The sequence below is a fragment of the Neoarius graeffei genome, chromosome 3, assembly GCF_027579695.1.
Source record: "Neoarius graeffei isolate fNeoGra1 chromosome 3, fNeoGra1.pri, whole genome shotgun sequence".
NCBI classification, from domain to species: domain Eukaryota; kingdom Metazoa; phylum Chordata; class Actinopteri; order Siluriformes; family Ariidae; genus Neoarius; species Neoarius graeffei.
In genome coordinates, this window is record NC_083571.1 from 77,149,486 (window position 1) to 77,174,910 (window position 25,425).

The following is a 25,425-nucleotide window of genomic DNA, read 5'->3' on the forward strand; positions in this document are numbered from 1 at the left end:
TCTCAGGGAGGTTTTTTTTTTTCTTGCTCATTTTAGGGATAAATCTGTATCTCTATCTATACACAGATTTCTGTAAAGCTGTTTTGTGACATTGTTAAAAGCGCTGTATAAATAAAATTGGATAGAATTTGTGGGAAAATAGCACCTTATTCCCTATCGAGCGCGTGCACTGATGCCGTCCCTGTCCCGTAGCGCGATAAGGTGCCCTTTGTAAATAAAGCGGCGGTTTGCAGAGAGCTCGCGCTGAGCTGAGTTTCGGTGGTGACGTGTGTCTCGAGCGCCCACCCGCTTTGCGACACAACACAGCACAACAACACGAACCCGAGCCGAGGAGGGAGCAGTCGCCAAATCCATCATCGCTATGGGAATTACAGCACGAACGCAAAGCGAAAAGCTGCTTTTCACATCTAACCCGAAGCTCGTCCATCTCCCTAACACTGACTATATAAAGCGGAGCGGAGCTGCCAGCACTGGCCAGAAATTGTCTAGTCAGGAACCAGCGCATAATGCGGAGCTGGTCTTGATCCGGAGGTGTTCCACCTTAATTAGGAAAAGTGACCTGTCTGTGGACCTGTCCGTGTTTTGATGATAACTGTTGGATTCAACGAAGCTCAGACAAAAGACAACCATGTCCATCACTTGGACGCTAATGGTAAGTTACAGGAACCTTTTGGTTTTCATTGTGCTCCTTATTATGCACATTTAGAGGGAATCCTCAGTCTAAAGGCATCACACAGGGCAGGACGACAGGACCTAACTGTTCAAATAAACTAACACACTGCAGCGGTTTAGAAAGAAGAAAGCTTTGTAGACTTGATTTTTCACGTCATGCAGTAGTGTTTGTCTGAATCCGAGCTCCCACAAGCCCCTGCTGCTGCCTGCTGTTTACCAAGACCAACTTCTATTGTTTACACCCTGCTCAGACACTAACTCTGTTTCATCTCCTCATGTAACGCCGGTCCTTGTTTAACTACATCAGAAAATTCGAAGCTGAGTTATGGGGCAAGATCATATGCGTATGTGAACACTGATCTCTCATTTTCAACAAAATACAGTATTTAGATAGGAAGATGTCAAGTACATCAAATTTTAGAAATGTATTGCCATAACAATTATCACAGTGTTAATCTTCACTAGGAGGCACGGTGGTGTAGTGGTTAGCGCTGTCGCCTCACAGCAAGAAGGTCCGGGTTCGAGCCCCGTGGCCGGCGAGGGCCTTTCTGTGTGGAGTTTGCATGTTCTCCCCGTGTCCACGTGGGTTTCCTCCGGGTGCTCCGGTTTCCCCCACAGTCCAAAGACATGCAGGTTAGGTTAACTGGTGACTCTAAATTGACCGTAGGTGTGAACAGGCCCGTTTCAAGCTATTTGGGGGCCCTAGGCAAAGGGGGATCCGGGGCCCATAATTATCCCCCCCTCGACGAAAGGCTTTATGGCCGCCTACCCACTGAAGACTTAATAAATAAACATCACACATATTGTAATCATTCTTACAATTTTTACTTAATAAATGAACTCTTTACATTATTATAAATAATTATCAAACCCAATTAAACACAAGAATAGACAAAATATACACACACACACATATATATATAAAATATGAAAATAAGACAAAGTAATATAAAATGAGCTGCGGCGATATTACACCAATATGCCCCATTCCCAACGTTATAGTCCCAAACTAACTCTGACTATGACATTTTGATAAACACAATAAGTTAATCTGGGAGAAGTTGACAGTCTTTCACCTATTTGTGTGGCACATATTAGAATTTTTAGCCAGTCCTTGCAAGTTTGTAAGCCTGTTGTGCATGACAATGTTTACATCACTGTTATAAACACTGTCTACAAGATAACTACCATTAACGTAAGCTAGCTACCAAATTTGCTTGTCGACCCACTTGGTATTAATGAGTGTGTACATTCTCACTTACCAGTGTCTTGTTTTTTTCTGTCTTCCTCTTCCCTTTTCTTCTTTCTCTTCTGGATCCCTGAGGGGTAATTTCGCTTCATATTTGATTCTTTTTTTTTTTTTTGCCGCGGAGCTCTGCAACCACTTGACTGGACGGAGATGGGCATTGAGGGGTTGACAACAGACTGTCATTGCACTTTTTGGCCAAAGCATGTAGGGAGGCGCTGTTGTGCATTAGGGGGCCCCACTTGGAACTAGGGTATTTCAACAAGTGTCATTAGGCGCTGCGCTGCCGCGCTCAAAAAGTTGTCATTGCTATTGAATACATAACCAGTCGTTCGGCAGCGGGGGCCCTTCGAGGGCTGGGGCCCTAGGCAATTGCCAAGTCTGCCTACCTTGTTGCAACGGGTCTGGGTGTGAATGTGAGTGTGAATGGTTGTCTGTGTCTATGTGTCAGCTCTGTGATGACCTGGCGACTTGTCCAGGGTGTACCCCGCCTTTCGCCTGTAGTCAGCTGGGATAGGCTCCAGCTTGCCTGCGACCCTGTAGAACAGGAAAAAGTGGCTAGAGATAATGAGATGAGATGAGATAATCTTCACTATGGTAATATAATAGGTATAGGTAATATAAGCGACAGCTAATTTATTATCTCCATTAGAGACATCCATGGGGGCGGCACGGTGGTGTAGTGATTAGCGCTGCCGCCTCACAGCAAGAAGGTCCGGGTTCGAGCCCTGTGGCCGGCGAGGGCCTTTCTGTGTGGAGTTTGCATGTTCTCCCCGTGTCCGCGTGGGTTTCCTCCGGGTGCTCCGGTTTCCCCCACAGTCCAAAGACATGCAGGTTAGGTTAACTGGTGACTCTAAATTGACCGTAGGTGTGAATGTGAGTGTGAATGGTTGTCTGTGTCTATGTGTCAGCCCTGTGATGACCTGGCGACTTGTCCAGGGTGTACCCCGCCTTTCGCCTGTAGTCAGCTGGGATAGGCTCCAGCTTGCCTGCGACCCTGTAGAACAGGATAAAGCGGCTAGAGATAATGAGATGAGATGAGAGACATCCATCCATCCATCCATCCATCCATCCATCCATCCATCCATCCATTATCTGTAGCCGCTTATCCTGTCCTACAGGGTCACAGGCAAGCTGGAGCCTGACCCAGCTGACTATGGGCGAGAGGTGGGGTACACCATGGACAAGTCCCCGGATCATCGCAGAGCTGACACATAGAGACACAAGAGACATTCACACTTGGGGTCAATTTAGAGCCACCAATTAGCCTAACCTGCATGCCTTTGGACTGTGGGGGAAACCGGAGCACCCGGAGGAAACCCACGCAGACACGGGGAGAACATGCAAACTCCACACAGAAAGGCCCCCGTCGGCTGCTGGGCTTGAACCCAGAACCTTCTTGCTGTGAGGCGACAGTGCTAACCACTACACCGCCATGCTGCCTCCATTAGAGACAGATGATGTTATTTTCTGAATATGTAACTCGGAATGTTTTTTTTCTTAAAAAAGAAATAGTGCTCCATTTGTTGTTGACTATAACATGAAACGCCTCCAGGTCAAGACAGCAGTTTGTTTGGTCTGACCTGGTTATGACAAGCTGTAACAGGTGTGTTGTTTTCCCTGCTCCTGATTCCTGATTCCCTGGTTCCATCCTGCCTTAAAATTGCCCTGGGATTATTAAATCGACAATATTTATGAAATATGATAAATGTCAGTATAATAAAATTCATCTTATTTATGAAAGTCAGATTTGTTTGAATTGTCGTCCTATCTGTATACATGTACAGATGTGATGAAATGTTCAGCCTCCCAGACTACCAGATGGCAAAACTAACAAAGAATTTAGGTGATATTTATATGTAAGTAACATGTCATTCCACATACAGTTCTTTTAGGTTGATGTCAGACTCAGAAAAAGAGCATAACCTAGATATGTATAGACATGACGAGATACACCTAGCTTTGCATTTCCTTTGTTAGGTTTCTGCGGACAGTGTAACAACAAGTCAACCAGCTGACATGACAAATGAGGTCCCTCTTGACTTCATACCTTGTCGTTGATACCAAAATGAAGTTTACTTATGTGACACAGCAACTTTGAAGAATATATTCTGATATCAACAAGTTGACAACCAAACTGACACGTCTGACATGTCAACAACTATAAAAAGGACTGGATTTGGATAACAGAGGCAGGAAGGCAGGAGATGCAGCACTGCAGCAGCACAATATTGGGCTGAAGAACAGTAAACACGTGCTGCATCAGTCTGTCGACCAGCCTCACCCACAGGTCAGCCTGAAGATGTGATGAGTCATTCACTAGAGCATATATCCAGTACTCTGAGCATACATAGAATGACTGAGAAATTTTCCAGTCTCAGCAAGACCCGAATGAAACTCCAGTTGTGTTGGATTTGTCATGCTGTTCCTTCGTCTGAATTGGTAAAAGATGTCATGAACTAGCATGTATTGTATGCGCTTACACAGTGTAATCACGTACAATACACGTATTTCTCTGTTCAGACTATTTTCTCGTTTGTAATTCATGTCATATGAATTATGAGTGTGCGAGTCATTAATGATTCATATCAAATCTGTAGAGAGAAATATCCTTATTTGCAGTTATTGCAAGAAGGTAACCAAGGTTTTTTTATATTGAATGGAGTTGTTGACTATCGTCATGGAAACAAACTCCTTCTTGCTGGAGGTTTCATACAAGTAGCTGTGTCTTGCAAGTTCTAGGCTGATGTTACATGAGAAACTTTAATTCGAGAAAGGTTTCGCAAAACTCTAAATGAAGAATCTGTAATCCAGCTATTATGGCACATGGTAGAATGCATACTTCCACTGAGCCACAAATGATCAATATCAAAATCAAATCACTTGAACCTAGTATAATACGAAAGCTATCCACTAAATTTCATCAAAACCCATTCATTACTTTTTGAATTATGTTGGGAACAGACAAAAAAAAAAAAATCCTGGATCCACGTACATATCCAGATTTGCATCAAAGTCTAATCAACTGTTCCTTGACCCATGGCCCACCTTTCTTCAAAATGTGATCAAAATTCATTCACTGCTTTTTGAGGTATGCTGGAAGCAGGCAAACAAACAAACAAACAAACGGAAGCAAAAACATAACTTCCTCTAACAAAGTTGGTGGAGGTAACAAATATAAAATGGCATCTTTTGCAAAGAACAGTCAGAGAGCAAATGCACATCCCTAGACACATACGGTTGGCAAGAGAAACCAACCAGAGAATGTCGAAGAAATTTGGTAGCATAACTCCTTAGTCCTTCTGTGAGTTGTGACGATTTTATTCATCTTAATGCCTTTAGTAGTAATTCTAAAGGGTTCAGGAACTTATGCCGCTTTTCCACTACAAATGCGGCTGAGTCGGGCTGAGCCGTGCCGTGCTGAGTCGAGCTGAGCGGGGCTATTGAAGTTGCATTTCGACTACAACCGCACTGAACCGTGCTGGCTGGAAGTGGGTGGACACATTGGGTGGAATTAGCGAAAGTGGGTGGACGTCACGTGATGTCGTTAAGCAGCGCAAACAGTGACATCAGTGATCTTTTAAGCGGTAGTCTCACGACCCGAATAGTAAACAATAAACATGGAGGACATGGAGTTGTTAGTGTTGCTGGTCTTGGTGCTGTGGCTTGTTGTCACCGACAACGCCAACAGATACTGGCAAGAGCGTATAGATGAGGCGAGGCGCATAAGGCTTCAGAAATTCTCGTAATTCGTAATTATTCTTCTTCCGGGTTTACGGTGTTTACAGATCCCAGCGTGCTCGCGGGGCGTGTGTGGGCATGTGAGGACACTCCTCCTCACCAATCAGTGCACAGGGGAGCGTCTGCTCACGCCCCCAGCCTCACTGGGCTCGCTTTGGCTCGCTTCAGCCCCACTCCAAAACGGTGCGAGTTTTAGGGGCTAAGCAGGGCTGAAGCGAGCCGAGTCGTGCTGTTCTTTGGTAGTCGAAACGCGAGCCGTGTTGGGCTGAAGTGAGCTGAAGCGAGCTGAAGTGAGCTGAAAAAGGGTAGTGGAAAAGGGCCATTAGTGTAAAAAGAATGAAGAGACAACTAGAGATGCATTTATGTAAGAAAATGCGAATATGATTGCGACAGCAGCAGCAGTCGGCTGTCACATACCGTAGCCTGTGCAGTTAGTAGCAGCCGTTGTGCAGCAGGACATTATGGTACACTAATGTAGGTAAATTTCCACCAGTCTTTACACTGAGAAGCATGAAGAAATGCTAGCAGCCATATTAAAATAAATAAATAAATAAACATGTCTGAAGGGGTTGCATTTGGCAGCCTGGAGGTGCTGAAGTTGCTACTAGTGACATAAAACTCAACTTATTCATTGTCTATGGAAAAATTCGAGATTAAAAACGGAAATTAACAAAATATGAGCGGATGGCTCAATTAGCTGTATACAAGCATACTAATCAGGCACAAGACAGACAGCTTAAAATTGGATTGGATTCAATATTGTGAAAACTGTGGAAGAAATGGTCAGAATATTGAGAGAATAATAAAAATCAGGGCGGCACGGTGGTGTAGTGGTTAGTACTGTCGCCTCACAGCAAGAAGGTCCTGAGTTCGAGCCCCGTGGCCGGCGAGGGCCTTTCTGTGTGGAGTTTGCATGTTCTCCCCGTGTCCGCGTGGGTTTCCTCCAGGTGCTCCGGTTTCCCCCACAGCAGGTTAGGTTAACTGGTGACTCTAAATTGACCGTAGGTGTGAATGTGAGTATGAATGGTTGTCTGTGTCTATGTGTCAGCCCTGTGATGACCTGGCGACTTGTCCAGGGTGTACCCCGCCTTTCGCCCGTAGTCAGCTGGGATAGGCTCCAGCTTGCCTGCGACCCTGTAGAACAGGATAAAGCGGCTAGAGATAATGAGATGCGATGAGATGAATAAAAATCACTTATGTGACTTATTAAAAAGGATGTTCTTTGATACAGCGGTGCTTGAAAATTTGTGAACCCTTTAGAATTTTCTATATTTCTGCATAAATATGACCTAAAACATCATCAGATTTTCACACAAGTCCTAAAAGTAGATAAAGAGAGCCCAGTTAAACAAATGAGACAAAAAATATTATATGTGGTCATTTATTTATTGAGGAAAATGATCCAATATTACATATCTGTGAGCGGCAAAAGTATGTGAACGTTTGCTTTCAGTATCTGGTGTGACCCCCTTGTGCAGCAATAACTGCAACTAAACGTTTCCGGTAACTGTTGATCAGTCCTGCACACCGGCTTGGAGGAATTTTTGCCCATTCCTCCGTACAGAACAGCTTCAACTCTGGGATGTTGGTGGGTTTCCTCACATGAACTGCTCGCTTCAGGTCCTTCCACAACATTTCGATTGGATTAAGGTCAGGACTTTGACTTGGCCATTCCAAAACATTAACTTTATTCTTCTTTAACCATTCTTTGGTGGAACAACTTGTGTACTTAGGGTCATTGTCTTGCTGCATGACCCACCTTCTCTTGAGATTCAGTTCATGGACGGATGTCCTGACATTTTCCTTTAGAATTTGCTGGTATAATTCAGAATTCATTGTTCCATCAATGATGGCAAGCCGTCCTGGCCCAGATGCGGCAAAACAGGCCCAAACCATGATACTACCACCACCATGTTTCACAGATGGGATAAGGTTCTAATAGGGTAGTCACACTAGAGGCGGAATGAGCCGGAATGCCGTCAGAATGAAAATTCTTCATATATTCTGGGATATTCGAAGTGCATTCTAAAAATTCTGACTGCATTCTGAGTGCATTCCAAACATTCTTGTGGCCAACCCAAATGTTTTGCTCATGCTCAAAACATTCAAGGTGCATTCGAAGAGGAGAAATATCGAACAGCATTTGAAGTGTATTCGAACTGCATTCTGACTGCATTTTAAATATTCTGACAGCATTCCAACAGCATTCGAAACATTCTGATCGCATTCGAGGGAAAAATTGAAATGGCAAGCCACTTCAAACCCTGCCAGAATGTCCCGAATGTGCCTCAAATGAGCCGGAATACCATCGGAATGAAAATTCTTCATATATTCCGGGATATTCAAAGTACATTCTAAGTATTCAAGCTGCATTCTCTTTGAATTCTAAGACGTTTGAATTATTTGGCGGCTATTCTGGGAGCATTCTGACTGCATCTGAGGTGAATTTGTACAGCATTCGAGGCACCTTCCGACCAGACTTCGGGTCGTATTCGGGCAGCAATCGAACCGCACTCGTACGAAATTCGAAGTGCATTCTTAATATTCTTACTGCATTCTAACAGCATTCTAGGTATTCCAATGGTGTTCCAACTACATTTGAACTGCATTCGAAAGCTAATACACCCGGAATGTGCAAGAATCATTCGAGGCAGGTTCAAAGCGCATTCTAAGTATTCGAACGGCATTCTTACAAAGCTGAATGAATGTTGGTCAGTTTGAAATTCCCGCCCGAATGTGGCACGAATTTTGAAAAATTTTTCATTCCGGCTGGTTCTGCTGAATTCCTGCTAATTCCGAATAAGTATGACGGGGCCGAATGCAGTTTTCCTTTCTCCAAACATAACGCTTCTCATTTAAACCAAAAAGTTCTATTTTGGTCTCATCCATCCACAAAACATTTTTCCAGTAGCCTTCTGGCTTGTCCACATGATCTTTAGCAAACTGCAGATGAGAGCAATGTTCTTTTTGGAAAGCAGTGGCTTTCTCCTTGCAACCCTGCCATGCACACCATTGTTGTTCAGTGTTCTCCTGATGGTGGACTCGTGAAAATTAACATTAGCCAATGTGAGAGAGGCCTTCAGTTGCTTAGAAGTTACCCTGGGGTCCTTTGTGACCTCACCGACTATTACATGCTTTGCTCTTGGAGTGATCTTTGTTGGTTGACCACTCCTGGGGAGGGTAACAGTGGTCTTGAATTTCCTCCATTTGTACACAATCTGTCTGACTGTGGATTGGTGGAGTCCAAACTCTTTAGAGATGGTTTTGTAACCTTTTCCAGCCTGATGAGCATCAACAACGCTTTTTCTGAGGTCCTCAGAAATCTCCTTTGTTCGGACCATGATACACTTCCACAAACGTGTTGTGAAGATCAGACTTTGATAGATCCCTGTTCTTCAAATAAAACAGGGTGCCCACTCACACCTAATTGTCATCCCATTGACTGAAAACACATGATTCTAATTTCACCTTCAAATTAACTGCTAATCCTAGAGGTTCACATACTTTTGCCACTCACAGATATGTAATATTGGATCATTTTCCTCAATAAATAAATGACTAAGTATGATATTTTTCCCTCATTTGTTTAACTGGGTTCTCTTTATCTATCAAATTTCTTTGACATTCTGTGGTTGGTTGGTTTCTCTTGCCAACCGTTTAGAAAATTCTAAAGGGTTCACAAACTTTCAAGCACCACTATATATTGCAACACACCTGGAAACTGAAGATTTCAGGGCCTACAACTATGCCCTTGAGTACTGCGTAAGATTGTGTTTGGACAGTTTCAGTGTGATGAAAGTGAAATGCAGTGCAGCGTGAAAATTGCAGTAATTTCAGACACAAAGTCAGCATTTAATTACGAAAAAACAAAAGCGATACCTTGCTGATTGTTTGTTTGTTTGTTTTTCACTGAAGAGCTCACATAACAGCAAAACAAAAGTTTTGCTTTTCAGTGTGGAATGGTTTCTGTGTGTTTTTTTTTTTTTGCACTTATGTATAATACTGTGCAAAAGTCTTATGTTATAGAGTTCTATTTTATGACTTCTACATTATCAAGTCAGTAGAAAAACATTTTAGAGTCCCAAATATTCATTTTTCAGCACAAAATTAAATGTTACAGAAAAAAAAGTTTGTATCTGAGCAGCATATTCCATAAGAGAGCACTTTTCAGATTAAAAATGAAAACATAATGAAGGCTGCTGGGTTTTGCTGCAAAATTAAGAAGCAAGTGTGAAAGTCAAAGTGTCCAGAAGAACTGTGTTTGGTTCTGCAAGATGCTCAGTAAAACCTGCAAGATGCTCATTTCCTTATAAAACTGCACTCATTGTACCTGAGACTATTTTTTAAGCGAAGGGTTGTCTCACACCAAATATTGACGTTGTTTTATTTATTATGGCTTACTACCATTTTTTTTTTAAATGTTGAAACATTTAATTATTTTTAAAGCTATTTTTGGTCTATAGCATTTCTTTATATGTGCCTAAGACAGTACTGTACATGGTAGGAATCTGCAGGATCAAGAACACTGAACAAATGAACAGCAGAATATGATAACGTGTTTTGTGTGTGTGTGTGTGTGTGTGTGTGTGTGTGTGTGTATATATACACGAGCATGTTGCTTGCAAAACATATGTACTTACCAAAGTAGTGTGGAGATAAGGGGAATAAAATGTAGGCACCAATATAAAGGCATGAAGCATGAACTGATGTAATCATTAGCTAATAAGGGAAGCAGAAATCTGTTATGAATGGTTTTGGCAGCTCTGGAGCCCAATAAATCTGTAATCACTTCAGAATGCTGCTGCATTTATACAACCCCAATTCCAAAAAAGTTGGGACGCTGTGTAAACTGTAAATAAAAACAGAATGCGATAATTTGCAACTCATGGAAACACTCTATTTTATTGAAAATGGTACAAAAACAACATATCAAATATTGAAACTGAGAAATTTTATTGTTTCTTGAAAAAATGTGTTCATTTTGAATATGATGTCAGGAACACATTTCAGAAAAGTTGGGACAGGGCAACGAAAGACTGAAAAAGTTGTGTAATGCTAAAAATCCGAATTTGGTTAATTGGCAACAGGTCAGTAACATGATTGGATATAAAAAGAGCATCCCAGAGAGGCGGAGTCTCTCAGAAGTAAAGATGGGGAGGGGTTCACTGCTCTGTGAAAGACTGCGTGGGCAAACAGTGCAACAATTTAAGAATAACGTTCCTCAATGTAAAACTGCAAAGAATTTGGGGATCACATCATCTATGGTATATAACCTCATTAAAGGATTCAGAGAATCTCTGTGTGCAAGAGACAAGGCTGAAAACTGACATTGGATGCCTGTGATCTTCAGGCCCTCAGGCGACACTGCATTAAAATCAATGTGTTTGTAATAGAAATCACTGTATGGGCTCAGAAAACCATTGTCTGTAAAAACAGTCATTACCGTACCCACAAATGCAAATTAAAACTGGGCTGCCAACTCTCACGCAATGAGCATGAGACACACGCATTTGATTGTCTTCACACGCTCACACGCCATACCTCTGATTTCTCACGCTAGAAAAAAATCTAGTTTATCTGTCTAATCTAGGCTATCCATTGCGTCATGCCAACCACTTGCGATTGATCAATTACGCCTTACGCACGGCTAAACAGGCAGAGAGGTGTTCCCTTCTGTACACACTCCCCTATGGTAGGTGGCGCATCTAATGATGCTGCACTCGCCGGAAGTTGGATAATTGTCTACCGTCAATTTAGAGGAAGAGAAGAGAGAAGAAGGTATCCGAGTTGAAGACGGGTGTCTCAGACAGGTTTGTACATATGCACGCCAATGTGTGGTGTTACTGGCGTAATTATGAACTTGTATAAAGTTTCTTAATCGTTTTAGCCTATAAGTGTTGTGAGAATATTTAATGCCATATCGAGAGCTGTGTACTAGGCATGCTAAATCATTATAGGCCTACTGCCGTGCCACAGCCTCTATCTTCCCCAACAAGCAGCACGGGAGAGCACCTCCTTAGCACACGTTTATTAAGGCGCATTTTTAGTTTGTTTACTGTATGTTATCATACTTTATGACTTTATTTGAAGCCATACTGGAAATGTTGTAAAATAAAGCAAGTAAGAGATAATATTACAAATGCAAGAAGAGCCATTAGCCACCATACCTATTGTTTATTTACAGGGTATTTATTTTTAATTATTTATGATGTATGTAATTGCTCAGTTAAAGTAAATAAAGCATGGTCACCTGTAATATCAAAGAACTTGAACTTGTGAATAATTAAAAAAAAAGACAGAGAACAATATACTGAGGAGACAGGGTTTCAAAGAGGGCAAGACAGGTAGAGAATATTTGTCAGATAACAGGTCCTGACGAATGCTCTATTACTAATAAGAAACATAGATAAGAAATAAATTAATAAGAAATATATTAATATAGCTTATTTAAGTATGACCAAAATTTTTAAGCCCAACTTTGTGTGCACATTCCCACCTATGGCCAAGGTTCAGCTTTTTGTGTTTCAATACTGTTCAAACTTAATCATTTTAATGTTTCTTGTAGCACATGCACATTTTGCTTACTGCTTAAGCATTTTATTTGTTCTTTTGCTGTTGATATTTTTCTCCATGCCAATCTTCTGCTGAACCCAGTGGTGGGGAAAGCCCTTAAATGCATAATGAATAGTCAGTGAGGGACAATCTTATTTTTTGCAACAGTTATTAAAAACTTAAAATTTAGTTTCAATTCAGAATGTGTTTAGGCTTAGCTGATGAAATATTTTCAAACATGAACTTGCCTTTAAATCTGAAACACAGGTCTATAGGGCTACAGGAACATTGGCAGTCATCTGTAGTCTTCTAGTGTGGGGGATTTTAAGCCAAAACTTGGTGGTTTGGTTGGCCACAAGCTGAAGGCCTGGCAAGTCAGGGTGTGTAAGAATGTAGGTATGGCACAGCAGGCCACTCCAAAAATCCACCAGAATGCAGGAACATCTACTAAATCCAAAATCTCAAAGACCCCCCCCCCCCCCCCCCCATTGTCCATCTCCAGCTGGACGACCCACAAACAAAACACCAGAATGCAGGGGGACAAGTGAATATCAAACTGAATACAAAATTCCCACTTACTGCATGGTGTGAGGAAAAATTTTGCCGTCGACCCCCCCCCCCCCAAAAAAAAATCTCACTCCAAGGAATTTCGAAAAGTTGGCAGCCCTGGTTAAAACCATACAATATTCAGAAACACTGCCACCTTCTCTGGGCTCAAGCTCTTTTATGATGGACTGAGGCGAAGTGGAAAATTTGTCTTGAGGTCTGAAAAATCAAAAGTAGAAATTCTTGTTCGAGATCATGGACATCACGTCCTCCAGGCTAAAGAGGAGCGGGCCCATCCGGCTTGTTATCAGTGCACAGTTCAAAAGCCAGCATTTGTGATGGTATGAGGGTGCATTAGTGCACGTGACATGGGTAACTTACATCTGGGAAGGCATCATTAATGCTGAATGATATATACATGTTTGAGAGCAATATGCTGCCATCCAGGCAAAAATATTTTTGGAAGGCCTTCCTTCTTTCAGCGAGACAATGCCAAACCTCTTTCTGCACATATTAAAACTGCATGTCTCTGTAGTTAGAGTCTGGGTGCTAAACTGGTTTGCCTGCAGTCCAGACCTATCTCCCATTTAAAACATTTGGTGCATTATGAAGCGCAAAATATGACAAAGGAGACCCCGAACTGTTGAGCAGCTGAAATTGTATATCGGGCAAGAATGGAACAACATTGCTCTTCTCTTTCAAAACTACAGTAATTGGTCTCCTCAGTTACTAAACATTTATAGAGTGTTATTAAAAGTAGAGGTGATGCAACACAGTGGTAAACATGCCCATGTCCCAACTGTTTTTGAAACGTGTTGCTGACATCAAATTCAAAATGAGCATATATTTTTCAAAAAACATTAGAATTTCTCAGTTTCAACATCTGATATGTTGTCTTTGCACTATTTTCAATGAAATATGGGGTCTCCATGATTTGAAAATTCTCGTATTCTGTTTTTATTTACAGTTTATACACCTTCCCAACTTTTTTGGAATTAGGGTTGTAAGTATTTCGAAGTTGATGTGTGAAGGTCATCTGCCACAGTGTTATTTGGGCATTCCTCTTTTCTTTCTTTTTTTAACTAGTAGTTGTTTTCACGATCAGGGATTCTGAATCAGAATGCAAAGGGGTTCGTTTATTCTCTTAACATGGCTAGAGCCAGGCCAGTGCTCATTCTACGCTAGTAGAAGGTCATGTTGAAATCCCAGAACTTCTGGATGGCTACATTTTTGCACTGCCCGTCCCTTAATCCTCAATCAATCAGCTGCGTGTTTGGAATATATTCTGTTGCTTTGGATGATACTGATGTACTTACAGTATCAGTCAAAAGTTTGACGGACTGTCGTTTCTCTTTACTTAGTTGAGAGGTTCTTGACATATTATGGATTACTAGAGTTGTGGAATAGAGCTATTTACTCTTTTTATTATTTACTCTTTACTGTTTGAGCTCAAACACATTAAGAATACAAGAAACTAGTCTAATAATTAACTTTTGACGAGACACAGCTGTTAATTGAAAAGCATTTCAGGGGATTACCTCATGAAGCTGGTTAAGATAATGCTAATAGTGTGCAATGTGTCATCAAGGTGAACGCTGGCTACTTTGACGCTTTGAATCTAAAATTTTAATCATACAGTGGGGCAAAAAAGTATTTAGTCAGCCACCAATTGTGCAAGTTCTCCCACTTAAAAAGATGAGAGAGGCCTGTAATTTTCATCATAGGTACACTTCAACTATGAGAGACAGAATGGGGGAAAAGAATCCAGGAAATCACATTGTAGGATTTTTAATTAATTAATTGGTAAATTCCTCGGTAAGATAAGTATTTGGTCACCTACAAACAAGCAAGATTTCTGGCTCTCACAGACCTGTAACTTCTTTAAGAGGCTCCTCTGTCCTCCACTTGTTACCTGTATTAACGGCACCTGTTTGAACTCATTATCAGTATAAAAGACACCTGTCCACAACCTCAAACAGTCACACTCCAAACTCCACTATGGCCAAGACCAAAGAGCTGTCAAAGGACACCAGAAACAAAATTGTAGACCTGCACCAGGCTGGGAAGACTGAATCTGCAATAGGTAAGCAGCTTGGTGTGAAGAAATCAACTGTGGGAGCAATTATTAGAAAATGGAAGACATACAAGACCACTGATCTCTCTCGATCTGGGGCTCCACGCAAGATCTCACCCCGTGGGGTCAAAATGATCACAAGAACAGTGAGCAAAAATCCCAGAACCACACAGGGGGACCTAGTGAATGACCTGCAGAGAGCTGGGACCAAAGTAACAAAGGCTACCATCAGTAACACACTACGCCGCCAGGGACTCAAATCCTGCAGTGCCAGACGTGTCCCCCTGCTTAAGCCAGTACATGTCCAGGCCCATCTGAAGTTTGCTAGAGAGCATTTGGATGATCCAGAAGAGGATTGGGAGAATGTCATATGGTCAGATGAAACCAAAATAGAACTTTTTGGTAAAATCTCAACTTGTCGTGCTTGGAGGAGAAAGAATGCTGAGTTGCATCCAAAGAACACCATACCTACTGTGAAGCATGGGGGTGGAAACATCATGCTTTGGGGCTGTTTTTCTGCAAAGGGACCAGGACGACTGATCCGTGTAAAGGAAAGAATGAATGGGGCCATGTATCGTGAGATTTTGAGTGAAAACCTCCTTCCATCAGCAAGGGCATTGAAGATGAAACGTGGCTGGGTCTTTCAGCATGCCAATGATCCCAAACACACCACCCGGGCAACGAAGGAGTGGCTTCGTAAGAAGCATTTCAAGGTTCTGGAGTGGCCTAGCCAGTCCCCAGATCTCAACCCCATAGAAAATCTTTGGAAGGAGTTGAAAGTCTGTGTTGCCCAGCGACAGCCCCAAAACATCACTGCTCTAGAGGAGATCTGCATGGAGGAATGGGCCAAAATACCAGCAACAGTGTGTGAAAACCTTGTGAAGACTTACAGAAAACGTTTGGCCTCTGTCATTGCCAACAAAGGGTATATTACAGAATCTTGAGTCTGTGCTCAGTGAACCATTTTTGTGTTGATTTGGACATATGCTTTGGATCATTGTTCTGCTGGAAGATCCAGTGATGACCCAGGTTTAGTTTCCTGGCAGAAGCAGCCAGATTTTTATTTAAAATCTCCTGGTATTTCATGAAGCCATGTACTCTAGCAAGGTTTCCAGGGCCTTTGGAGGAAAAACAGCCCCAAAACATCACAGAACTTCCACCATATTTTACAGTTGGGATTGAGTTCTTTTCATTATAGCCATCCATCTTTTTGCACCAGACCCACCATGAGTCTTTATTGCGAAAAAGCTCAATTTTTATGTCAGACCATAGAACACAATTCCAGTCAAAGTCATCATAGCGTTTCACAAACTTAAGGTGTTTGTTTATTGTTAACTTGCAGAAAAGTTTTTTTTTCTTTTTTTTCTGGCAGACCTTCAAAAAAAAAAAATCTGTTGACATGGAGGTGGTGTCAGATGGTGGTTTTTGAGACTTGGAAAGCCCACGATTTTACTTTTTGTAATTTACCAACAGTGAGCATTGGGGATTTTTATTTATTTATTTATTTATTTATTTTTGTGCCTATCTTACCATCCTCCTCACTCTACGTGGGAGCAAAATAAACTTGGGTCCTCTTCCAGGCAAGTGTGTAACAGTTCCAATTGTTCACTTTTTATTATCGTAACAGTAGAAATGGGCATTTTCAGGTTCGTAGCTATTTTTTATAACCATTCCCGACTTATGAAGGTCAACACACTTCTCCCTCATTTTTGGTTTGTGTGTTCTCTTATCTTTCCCATTTTGATGAATGACTAAGGGAATCTGGCTTCTGTGTAACCTCATATTTGTTCCCCAGTTAATCAGGAAATCATGGATTACAGCTTGAAAGTTCCTGCCCTCTCTAACCAACTCACAAATGTACAATTCAAATGGAAAACATGCTTCAGTTGCATTGTGTTCACTATCATTTCCAGGAGTGCCAATAATAGTGGCACATGTGTTTTTGTTGGAAATAATAATTTCTTGATGAGGGACTTGTTTTTCTCTGAGTAAATTTATTTTAATTAAAGGTTGGATTTTTCTCATTCCTTTCAGTGTGAGATGAAGGTACTTCACCAAAAGGTGGATTTTTTTTCTAACCATTTTTACTAATGGTTAATAACTGTGGAGGGCACTGTATTTGTTGCTCTTGTTAAATAATGATGACGACAATATTGTCAATGTGTCTATTTATTAATAATTGGGCAAACCAACCAAAACGGTCAATATTTTTCTTTCTTTAGCTTCTCTATACTCTGCTTGGTGATGTTTTGGTCCAGACTTTAACCTCCAGCCCAGGCACAGATGGGTCCCTCTCTTCCCGTCACTACCGGCACGTTGACCCTGACACAGGTACCCAGCTTGTATGTGACAAGTGTCCAGCAGGCACGTATGTTTCATCCCACTGTACCAATAGCAGTGTGCGAGAGTGCACGGAATGCCCAGCAGGCACCTTCACACGGGGTGAGAACGGTGTTCAACAGTGCCACCGCTGCCGAACTCGCTGCCAAGCACCTTTTGTTGAAAAGTCTCCTTGCACAGCTACTATGGACCGCGTGTGTATGTGCCCGCCTGGTACTTACGTCAAGACCGGAGAGTGCCTCCACCACCCAATGTGCCTACGTGGTTGGGGTGTGAGGAAGCAGGTGAACAAGTTAGAGGATGTGCGATGCCGCCGATGTCCCCGTGGCACCTTCTCTAATGTGCCGTCACGTACACTGAGGTGCCAAACACACACAGACTGCCATGTGCTAGGGAAGCTGCTGCTACGCAAGGGCACTGACAAGACGGACAATGTATGTGGAACCTCATTGCTAGCCCCTGTCCCATCCTGCTCACATAGCACTGACCCTGCACTCAGAGGTAAGAATGGAAAAGCAATGACAGGAGTTTGTACAGTGTGTGAAAATCATCTTTCCACAGTCAGACAGACAAATTACTCAACACAACATACTGTACATACAGTACAATAGGAATGCCATTTTGATAAATAAAATATGAAAACATTGACAGTTTAACATTTTTACCAAAAATGTTTTAACAAAATATCCATACTAGTATACTTTTTTGATAATCAGTAGGTCTCAAGTTATCTCAATAGGTCACCCTAGAGTTCCGAAAATCTGTTTAGAAAATCCCTTTAGGCAGACATGGATATTTCATAGGGTTGAGAGCCACTGTATTGATGGACCTGTTTCTTTTAATTGCACTTTCTCTCAGAGTTTCATGGAAGCATCCAGAAACATAGGGTTTAACTGCCTTGCCTTTGCTCAAATGAAACTTGCCACATTACCACTGTGTAAAAGTTGAAAATGTTGTTTTTTTAAGCCATTTTATTGCTTTTAAGAGTACAGTATATAGTTGTGATATACACAAGGAGTATTAAGCAGTGCTAATCAGAGTTTTTCTCACATACTCCTGCTGTGTAAGAGCAGTAGCAAAATTTTTAGGTGAGATAACCATGCAGAATAGTACCAGAATAATGTATATTTTCTATGTGTTCAGAAAGAACACAATGGATTGGTTTAGGTGGAGGAAATAGCAGGAGACTGTTTTACTCGAAGCAAAATGAATTGGCAAAATGTGTGTTTATTCGTCCTTTAGAATGACTGACTAATAGGTGAATGTGTTTGTGCAACTCATCAGATTTCCCTGAAATCCCCCCATCTCTCTCTCTCTCTCTCTCTCTCTGGCCATCAGCATCAATTGCAGAATTATCAAACCTACAAACTACACTTGGCATGTCAGACATTCTGACCCTCACAAGCCCCTTAGATGAAGCAGGAGTCCTGAATTCTCCAACACCAGATCCATTACCATCATGGAGTCTCCTTCCAGCTAATAAACAGGCTCTGTCAGAAAGGAAGAACCAGGGTTTGTCTTACAGACCCATCAGGAGAGGCTCACCTCGACCAAGCATGCACAAGCACTTCGACATCAATGAGCACCTGCCCTGGATGATCGTACTGCTCTTGTTGCTGTTTCTTGTGGTGATTGTGGTGTGCAGTGTTAAGCGCAGCTCGCGGGTGATAAAGAAAGGACCCAGGCAGGACCCCAGCAGCATCATGGAGAAAGCTATTCATAAGAAGCCCAGCTCTCCTGCTGTGCACAACAAGGAGAAGTGGATCTACTACTCCAACGGCCAGGGTGAGATGTGTGAAGTATTATTCCATCCACACAATTATCTGCACTGTAGTTGATGAGTACAGTTTATTCCATTCTGTTGGAGAACATAGTTTTCCTATACTATCTCTGAAATAGCATGAATACACTTTTTCACTGTTTAATGATTAGTAGTAATACACCAAATAACAATTCATTCTGTTTATATCTCTTTTTCACATTCAAGATGTTTTTTTTAACATAATTTTAAAGAAAGAACAGTGAACAAAGTCAATATTTAGTGTGACAAGTCTTTGCTTTTAAAAATGCCTCAGCTACGGTTTGTGCAGTTTTGTAAGGAAATGAGCTGTAAGTTTTACCGAAGATCTTAAAATATACCAAGATAGAGCAACACAATTCATCTTTATGGGCACACAAGTGAAACAGTTCCAGTCTCATAAGTGGGCATGTCATGGAGGTTGAGGAAAAATAGAAATCAGTTCACATCTTATTTGTTTTATTTCTTATCCTTCTGTATTACCACCATAAAATCAACAACATCCTCAATCATGCGTTTGAAGGATCAGAGAGATTTCATACTGTCCAGCATTATCCATTAGCATATGTAGCATTTGCTATTAGCATTAGGGTCTATGGTAGCAACCAGGCAGCTAAATTTTTAGATTAGATTAGATTCAACTTTATTGTCATTGTGCAGAGTACAGGTACAAAGCCAGTGAAATGCAGTACAAAGCCTGCCATATAGCTGCATGTCCTGAAACAAAGTCAGTATTTCCTGAAATAATTTGCTGCAGAAATACCGTTGTGGTCTCAGTGATCATGGGTACCTGGGAATATGCTGTAAAATTCTCTAAATGGCCATTAACCTTCCCAGAGAGAAATAATGGCCAATGTTTTGGTGAAATCCGTGGACCTCATCATTGACTTGAGTGGGAGCACTAGGTTGTTCTTGTCTGCAGAAAGGGGGACCACGTTCCATCTACCTCCGCTAAACAAACTAGTGTGTCAAATCATATACTATACTTGTGTACTAACTGAAAACTAATATTAGTATATATTAGAATAGACTGTCTTTATTTAGTATTTATTTATTTAGCACCTTAACTCCAAGCCAGATTCCTTGTAGTTGCAACAATTACTTGGCAATAAAGCTTTTTCTGTTTCTGATACTAATCAGTTTTCATATCAGTTACCATTTAAATTTATTTTAACTTCTCATGTCACATTGAAAATGTTCAAAAGGTTTGTTTGGTCAACTTATGACAACAATCACGATGACAGCAGAAATTTTTTTAGAGAAACCGAGCTCGTCAGGGTGTTTAAGCTCACAGTTCAACTTGGAAAGCTGACAGACAAGGATGTTTTTGCTCCGTCTTCTTTGAAATCTTCCGGATATACATAAGATAGACTGTAACATAACAATGCCACTCGAGTTTCCACTGCTTCTGTACGTACACATAGTCATGCACCAACTATAAACCAGATCCCTATGCTTCACTTTGGGTTGTATCACTATCATACCATCTTAATGTGGATTATTTTCCTGTAACAACGCAACCCTTCCTATTAGACTGGTAAGTCAGTGAACAGAATATTCCTTTTTTTGTCACTTATGTTACACACGTACATGCTATTGACATAATAAAGTTTAAATGTTACAGTAGTCCTATATTATACAGCACCCTCCACAATTATTGGCACCCCTGGTTAAGATGTGTTAAAAGCCTTAAAATAAATTCAATTTTTATTGCAGAAGCATAATCTCTCACTGAAAATTGTAGAAAAATGTAACCCTTAACTCAAGTGAATTTAAAAAAAAAATCCCTGACTAAGAAATCATTATTTTTCATAAAATCACCTGTTCCACAATTATTGGCACCCATAACAATTCTTAGAAAATAAATGTAATTGAAGCATTTCTGGTCACTTCTACTGTAGTTTATAAAGTTGATCAGAGTATCTAGGAACCTTTTAATTAGTAATTCCTCACATCCTGTTTCCCTGGGGTATAAATATGATGTGACACAGAGGCCTATTTCTCTTATCCACTCTTCAACGTGGGAAAGACAAGAGAACACACCATTCAAGTAAGGCGGATGTGTGTCAACCTTCATAAGTCAGGTAATGGCTACAAGAAAATAGCCACTCGCTTACACCTGCCCATATCTACAGTCGGAGGAATCATCAAGAAGTTTAAAACAACTGGAACAGTGGCAAACAAGCCTGGACGAGGATGCAAGTTTATCTTGCCACCACGCACAGTGAGGAGGATGGTAAGAGAAGTAAAAAGTTCTCCAAAGCTCACTGTTAGAGAATTGCATCAAAGAGTAGCATCTTGGGGTCACAAAGTCTCCATAACAACCATCAGGCGCCATCTACATGCCAACAAGCTGTTTGGGAGGCATGCACGGAAAAAGCCTTTTCTCACTTACAAGCATAAACGTAAACGTCTGGAGTTCGCCAAGCGGTACTGGGACTTCAACTGACACTGTGTGCTTTGGTCAGATGAGACCAAGATAGAGCTTTTTGGCAACAAACACTCTAAGTGGATCTGGCGTAACACAAAAGATGAGTATGTGGAAAAGCACCTCATGCCCACTGTGAAGTATGGGGGAGGATCGGTGATGCTGTGGGCCTGTTTCTCTTTCAAAGGCCCCAGGAACCTTGTTAGGGTGCATGGCATCATGAACTCTTTGAAATACCAGGGCATTTTAAATCAAAATCTGGTGGCCTCTGCCCGAAAGCTGAAGTTGGGTCATCACTGGGTTTTTCAGCAAGATAATGACCCTAAACAGGTGGCCAAATCTACACAAAAATGGTTCACCAGACACAAAATCAAGCTCCTCCCATGGCCATCTCAGTCCCCAGACCTCAACCCAATTGAAAATCTGTGGGGTGAGCTGAAGGAGAGTGCATAGGAGAGGACCCAGGACTCTGGACGATTTAGAGAGATTGTGCAAAGAGGAATGGTCGAAGATCCCTCTCTCTGTATTCTCCCATCTTGTGAAATGTTATAGGAGAATATTAAGTGCTGTCTTGTTGGCAAAAGGGGTTTGTACAAAGTATTAACATCAGGGGTGCCAATAATTGTGGCACACATGATTTCATGTAAAAGAATTATATCTTAATGTAGGATTTTTTTTCCCCACTGAATACATGCACTTGAATTAAAGGTTGGTGTAGAAATCGTTTAAGGTGGGTGGAGCACAGAAGCACGGCAGGCCAAAACTGAGTTCTCTTAAACTCTTTTTATTTGCACTTTTCAGTGTCTACTTTACTCTCTCAGTCATACGCGCGCACGCACACAAACGTTGGGGGAGAACTCCCTTCCTTTGCTCTCCCTCTCCTCTTATAGGGCACAGTCACTGGGGAAGACACACAAACATAGGTTAATTCCCGTCAGGTGCAGTGATTCTGCCACTTACCTTCCCTGACTCCGCCCTCCATTCACAGACTGACGCTTGACCACGCCCCCGCTGCCACAGTTGGATTTTTCTCTTTTTTTTTTTGCATTGTTGTCCTATATTATTTTCCAAAAAAATGAATTTATTAGAAGCCTAAGAACATATCTTAACGAGGGGTGCCAGTAATTGTGGAGGGTGCTGTAAATATGGAATTAAACAAAAATGTAGTCCATGTAGTCAAGGCTTGGTGTTGCCAAAAAATCATGTCCATTTGGACATTTAATACTCATTGACCTACGGTACACTATCATACACATCTCTCTCGTTTTTAGTCTCTCATGGTCTGCATGCTGGTAAGGTGATACCTGGATCATCTCTTCTGTCTTGCTTGTCTCCCATTTTCTCACAAATACACAAGCATAGACAGAGATACTGTATGTTGTTGGCTGTGTAGTAGTTTTTGTGAATCCAACTCCCACACATCTCTCTCTGTCTCTCCTGTCTCTCTTTCTCACTGAACATGAATACACATTGTATTGTTTGTCCTCTTCACATAGTCACTTTGCTTTTTATTTTGCTTCTTTACTTGCTTATTCCCTCTTTCTACTCATGGACTGTCTTTCCTGTTCTTTCAGTTACACTTTTTTTTGTCTGTTGGCATCTTTCTTTTGTCTTTCACTTGCTTTTACAGTGGTTTTTAGTTTCTATGTGTCTCATTTCTTTCCTGTAAGCTGTGAGTGTATGGGGGACTGAGAGCATCTAGAGCTGCCAGGTTACACTAGTGGGACTTCACCAGTGCAGCATCGTGTGTGTGTGTGTGTGTGTGTGTGTGTGTGTGTGTGTGTGTGTGTGCGCACGCACCCCTGATCCAACCACAAGCAGTTTAAACCAGATTATTCCAGTTCCTTGTTTTGTGAGTGGGTTTATCAGTGCAGTACTAAAGGATGGTGGGATGAGACAAAAGGGGTTGTGTTACGGGAAGTGCCCGGGTTCAGGGTTCCCACCACATCCTCTGTTAAAGGCATCTACAGTCTTGTAGACATCCTGACTTTGTAAGAAATGCTGTACATGAAAAGCAAGAAGACAGTTCATACAGTATGTGTAAACTTTTCATCATTTTTTTCACAAAAGGCTTGATAAGGAGAAGACATGCATCAGTAATTTATTTCAAGTGTTGCTATTCCACACATCTTATTTTTTATTGTTTTAATGTCCAGTGGGTATAAAAAGTTGACACAACTCTGTTAAAATTGTAGGGTTTTGTGATGTAGGTAAACAAACAAACAAAGCTAAAATATGTCAGGTCTTTTTCTATGTTTAATCTCATACAGCAGCCGACAAAATTCAGGGAAAAAAATTTAGGGGGGAAAAAAGACCAAAAAGAAAAAAAAAACCATTAACTAAAATGGTCCTCTGTGAAAATATTGGAACATCAAGGCCAGTTCTTTTGTTTTTGCTCTACACTGAAGAGATTTGGATTTGAGATCGATAGATGAATGAGATGATGGATCAGAATTTCAAGTTTCATTTCCTGATATTTACATCTACTGCAAAGTGTTAAACAACTTAGAATATGGCACCTTTGGTGGCAGACCATCTTTCAGATGAGCAAAAGTATTGGAACAGATGTTCTTAACGTGCAGTGGTGCTTAAAAGTTTGTGAACCCTTTAGAATTTTCTATATTTCTGCATAAATATGACCTAAAACGTCATCAGATTTTCACACAAGTCCTAAAAGTATATAAAGAGAACCCAGTTAAACAAATGAGACAAAAATATTGTACTTGGTCATTTATTTATTGAGGAAAATGATCCAATATTACATATCTGTGAGTAGCAAAAGTATGTGAACCACTTGGATTAGCAGTTCATTTGAAGGTGAAATTAGAGTCAGGTGTTTTCAATCAATGGGATGACAATCAGGTGTGAGTGAGCACCCTGTTTTATTTAAAGAACAGGGATCTATCAAAGTCTGATCTTCACAACACATGTTTGTGGAAGTGTATTGTGGCACAAACAAAGGAGATTTCTGAGGACCTCAGAAAAAGCGTTGTTGATGCTCATCAGGCTGGAAAAGGTTACAAAACCATCTCTAAAGAGTTTGGACTCAATCAATCCACAGTTAGACAGATTGTGTACAAATGGAGGAAATTCAGGGCCATTGTTACCCTCCCCAGGAGTGATCGACCAACAAAGATCACTCCAAGAGCAAGGCGTGTAATAGTCGGTGAGGTCACAAAGGACCCCAGGGTAACTTCTAAGCAACTGAAGGCCTCTCTCACATTGGCTAATGTTAATGTTCATGAGTCCACCATCAGGAGAACACTGAACAACAGTGGTGTGCATGGCAAGGTTGCAATTAGAAAGCCACTGCTCTCCAAAAAGAACATTGCTGCTCATCTGCAGTTTGCTAAAGATCACATGGACAAGCCAGAAGGCTATTGGAAAAATGTTTTGTGGATGGATGAGACCAGAATAGAACTTTTTGGTTGAAATGAAAAGTGTTATGTTTGGAGAAAGGAAAACATTGCATTCCAACATAAGAACCTTATCCCATCTGTGAAACATGCTGGTGATAGTATCATGGTTTGGGCCTGTTTTGCTGCATCTGGGCCAGGATGGCTTGCCATCATTGATAGAACAATGAATTCTGAATTATACTAGCAAATTCTAAAGGAAAATATCAGGAACTCTGTCTATGAACTGAATCTCAAGAGAAGGTGGGTCATGCAGCAAGACAACGACCCTAAGCACACAAGTCATTTTACCAAAGAATGGTTAAAGAAGAATAAAGGTGTTTTGGAATGGCCAAGTCAAAGTCCTGACCTTAATCCAATTGAAATATTGTGGAAGGACCTGAAGCGAGCAGTTCATGTGAGGAAACCCACCAACATCCCAGAGTTGAAGCTGTTCTGTACGGAGGAATGGGCTAAAATTCCTCCAAGTCTGGGTGCAGAACTGATCAACAGTTACCTGAAATGTTTAGTTGCAGTTATTGCTGCATAAGGGTGTCGCACCAGATACTGAAAGGAAATATTCACATACTTTTGCCACTCACAGATATGTAATACTGTATCATTTTCCTCAAT

The 25,425-nt window shown here is 41.3% G+C and overlaps 1 protein-coding gene across 1 annotated transcript in view; it reads left to right on the forward strand.

Annotated features, from left to right (window-relative positions):
* The first annotated feature begins 271 nt into the window (after nucleotides 1-271).
* Nucleotides 272-25,425, forward strand: part of tnfrsf21 (tumor necrosis factor receptor superfamily, member 21) — a 44,814-nt gene continuing 19,660 nt past the window's right edge. The window contains exons 1-3 of the mRNA XM_060916030.1: nucleotides 272-652; nucleotides 17,054-17,672; nucleotides 18,510-18,956. Of these exons, the coding sequence (XP_060772013.1) occupies nucleotides 629-652; nucleotides 17,054-17,672; nucleotides 18,510-18,956 (1,090 nt within the window). The 5' untranslated portion in view covers nucleotides 272-628. The remainder of the gene's footprint in view (nucleotides 653-17,053; nucleotides 17,673-18,509; nucleotides 18,957-25,425) is intronic.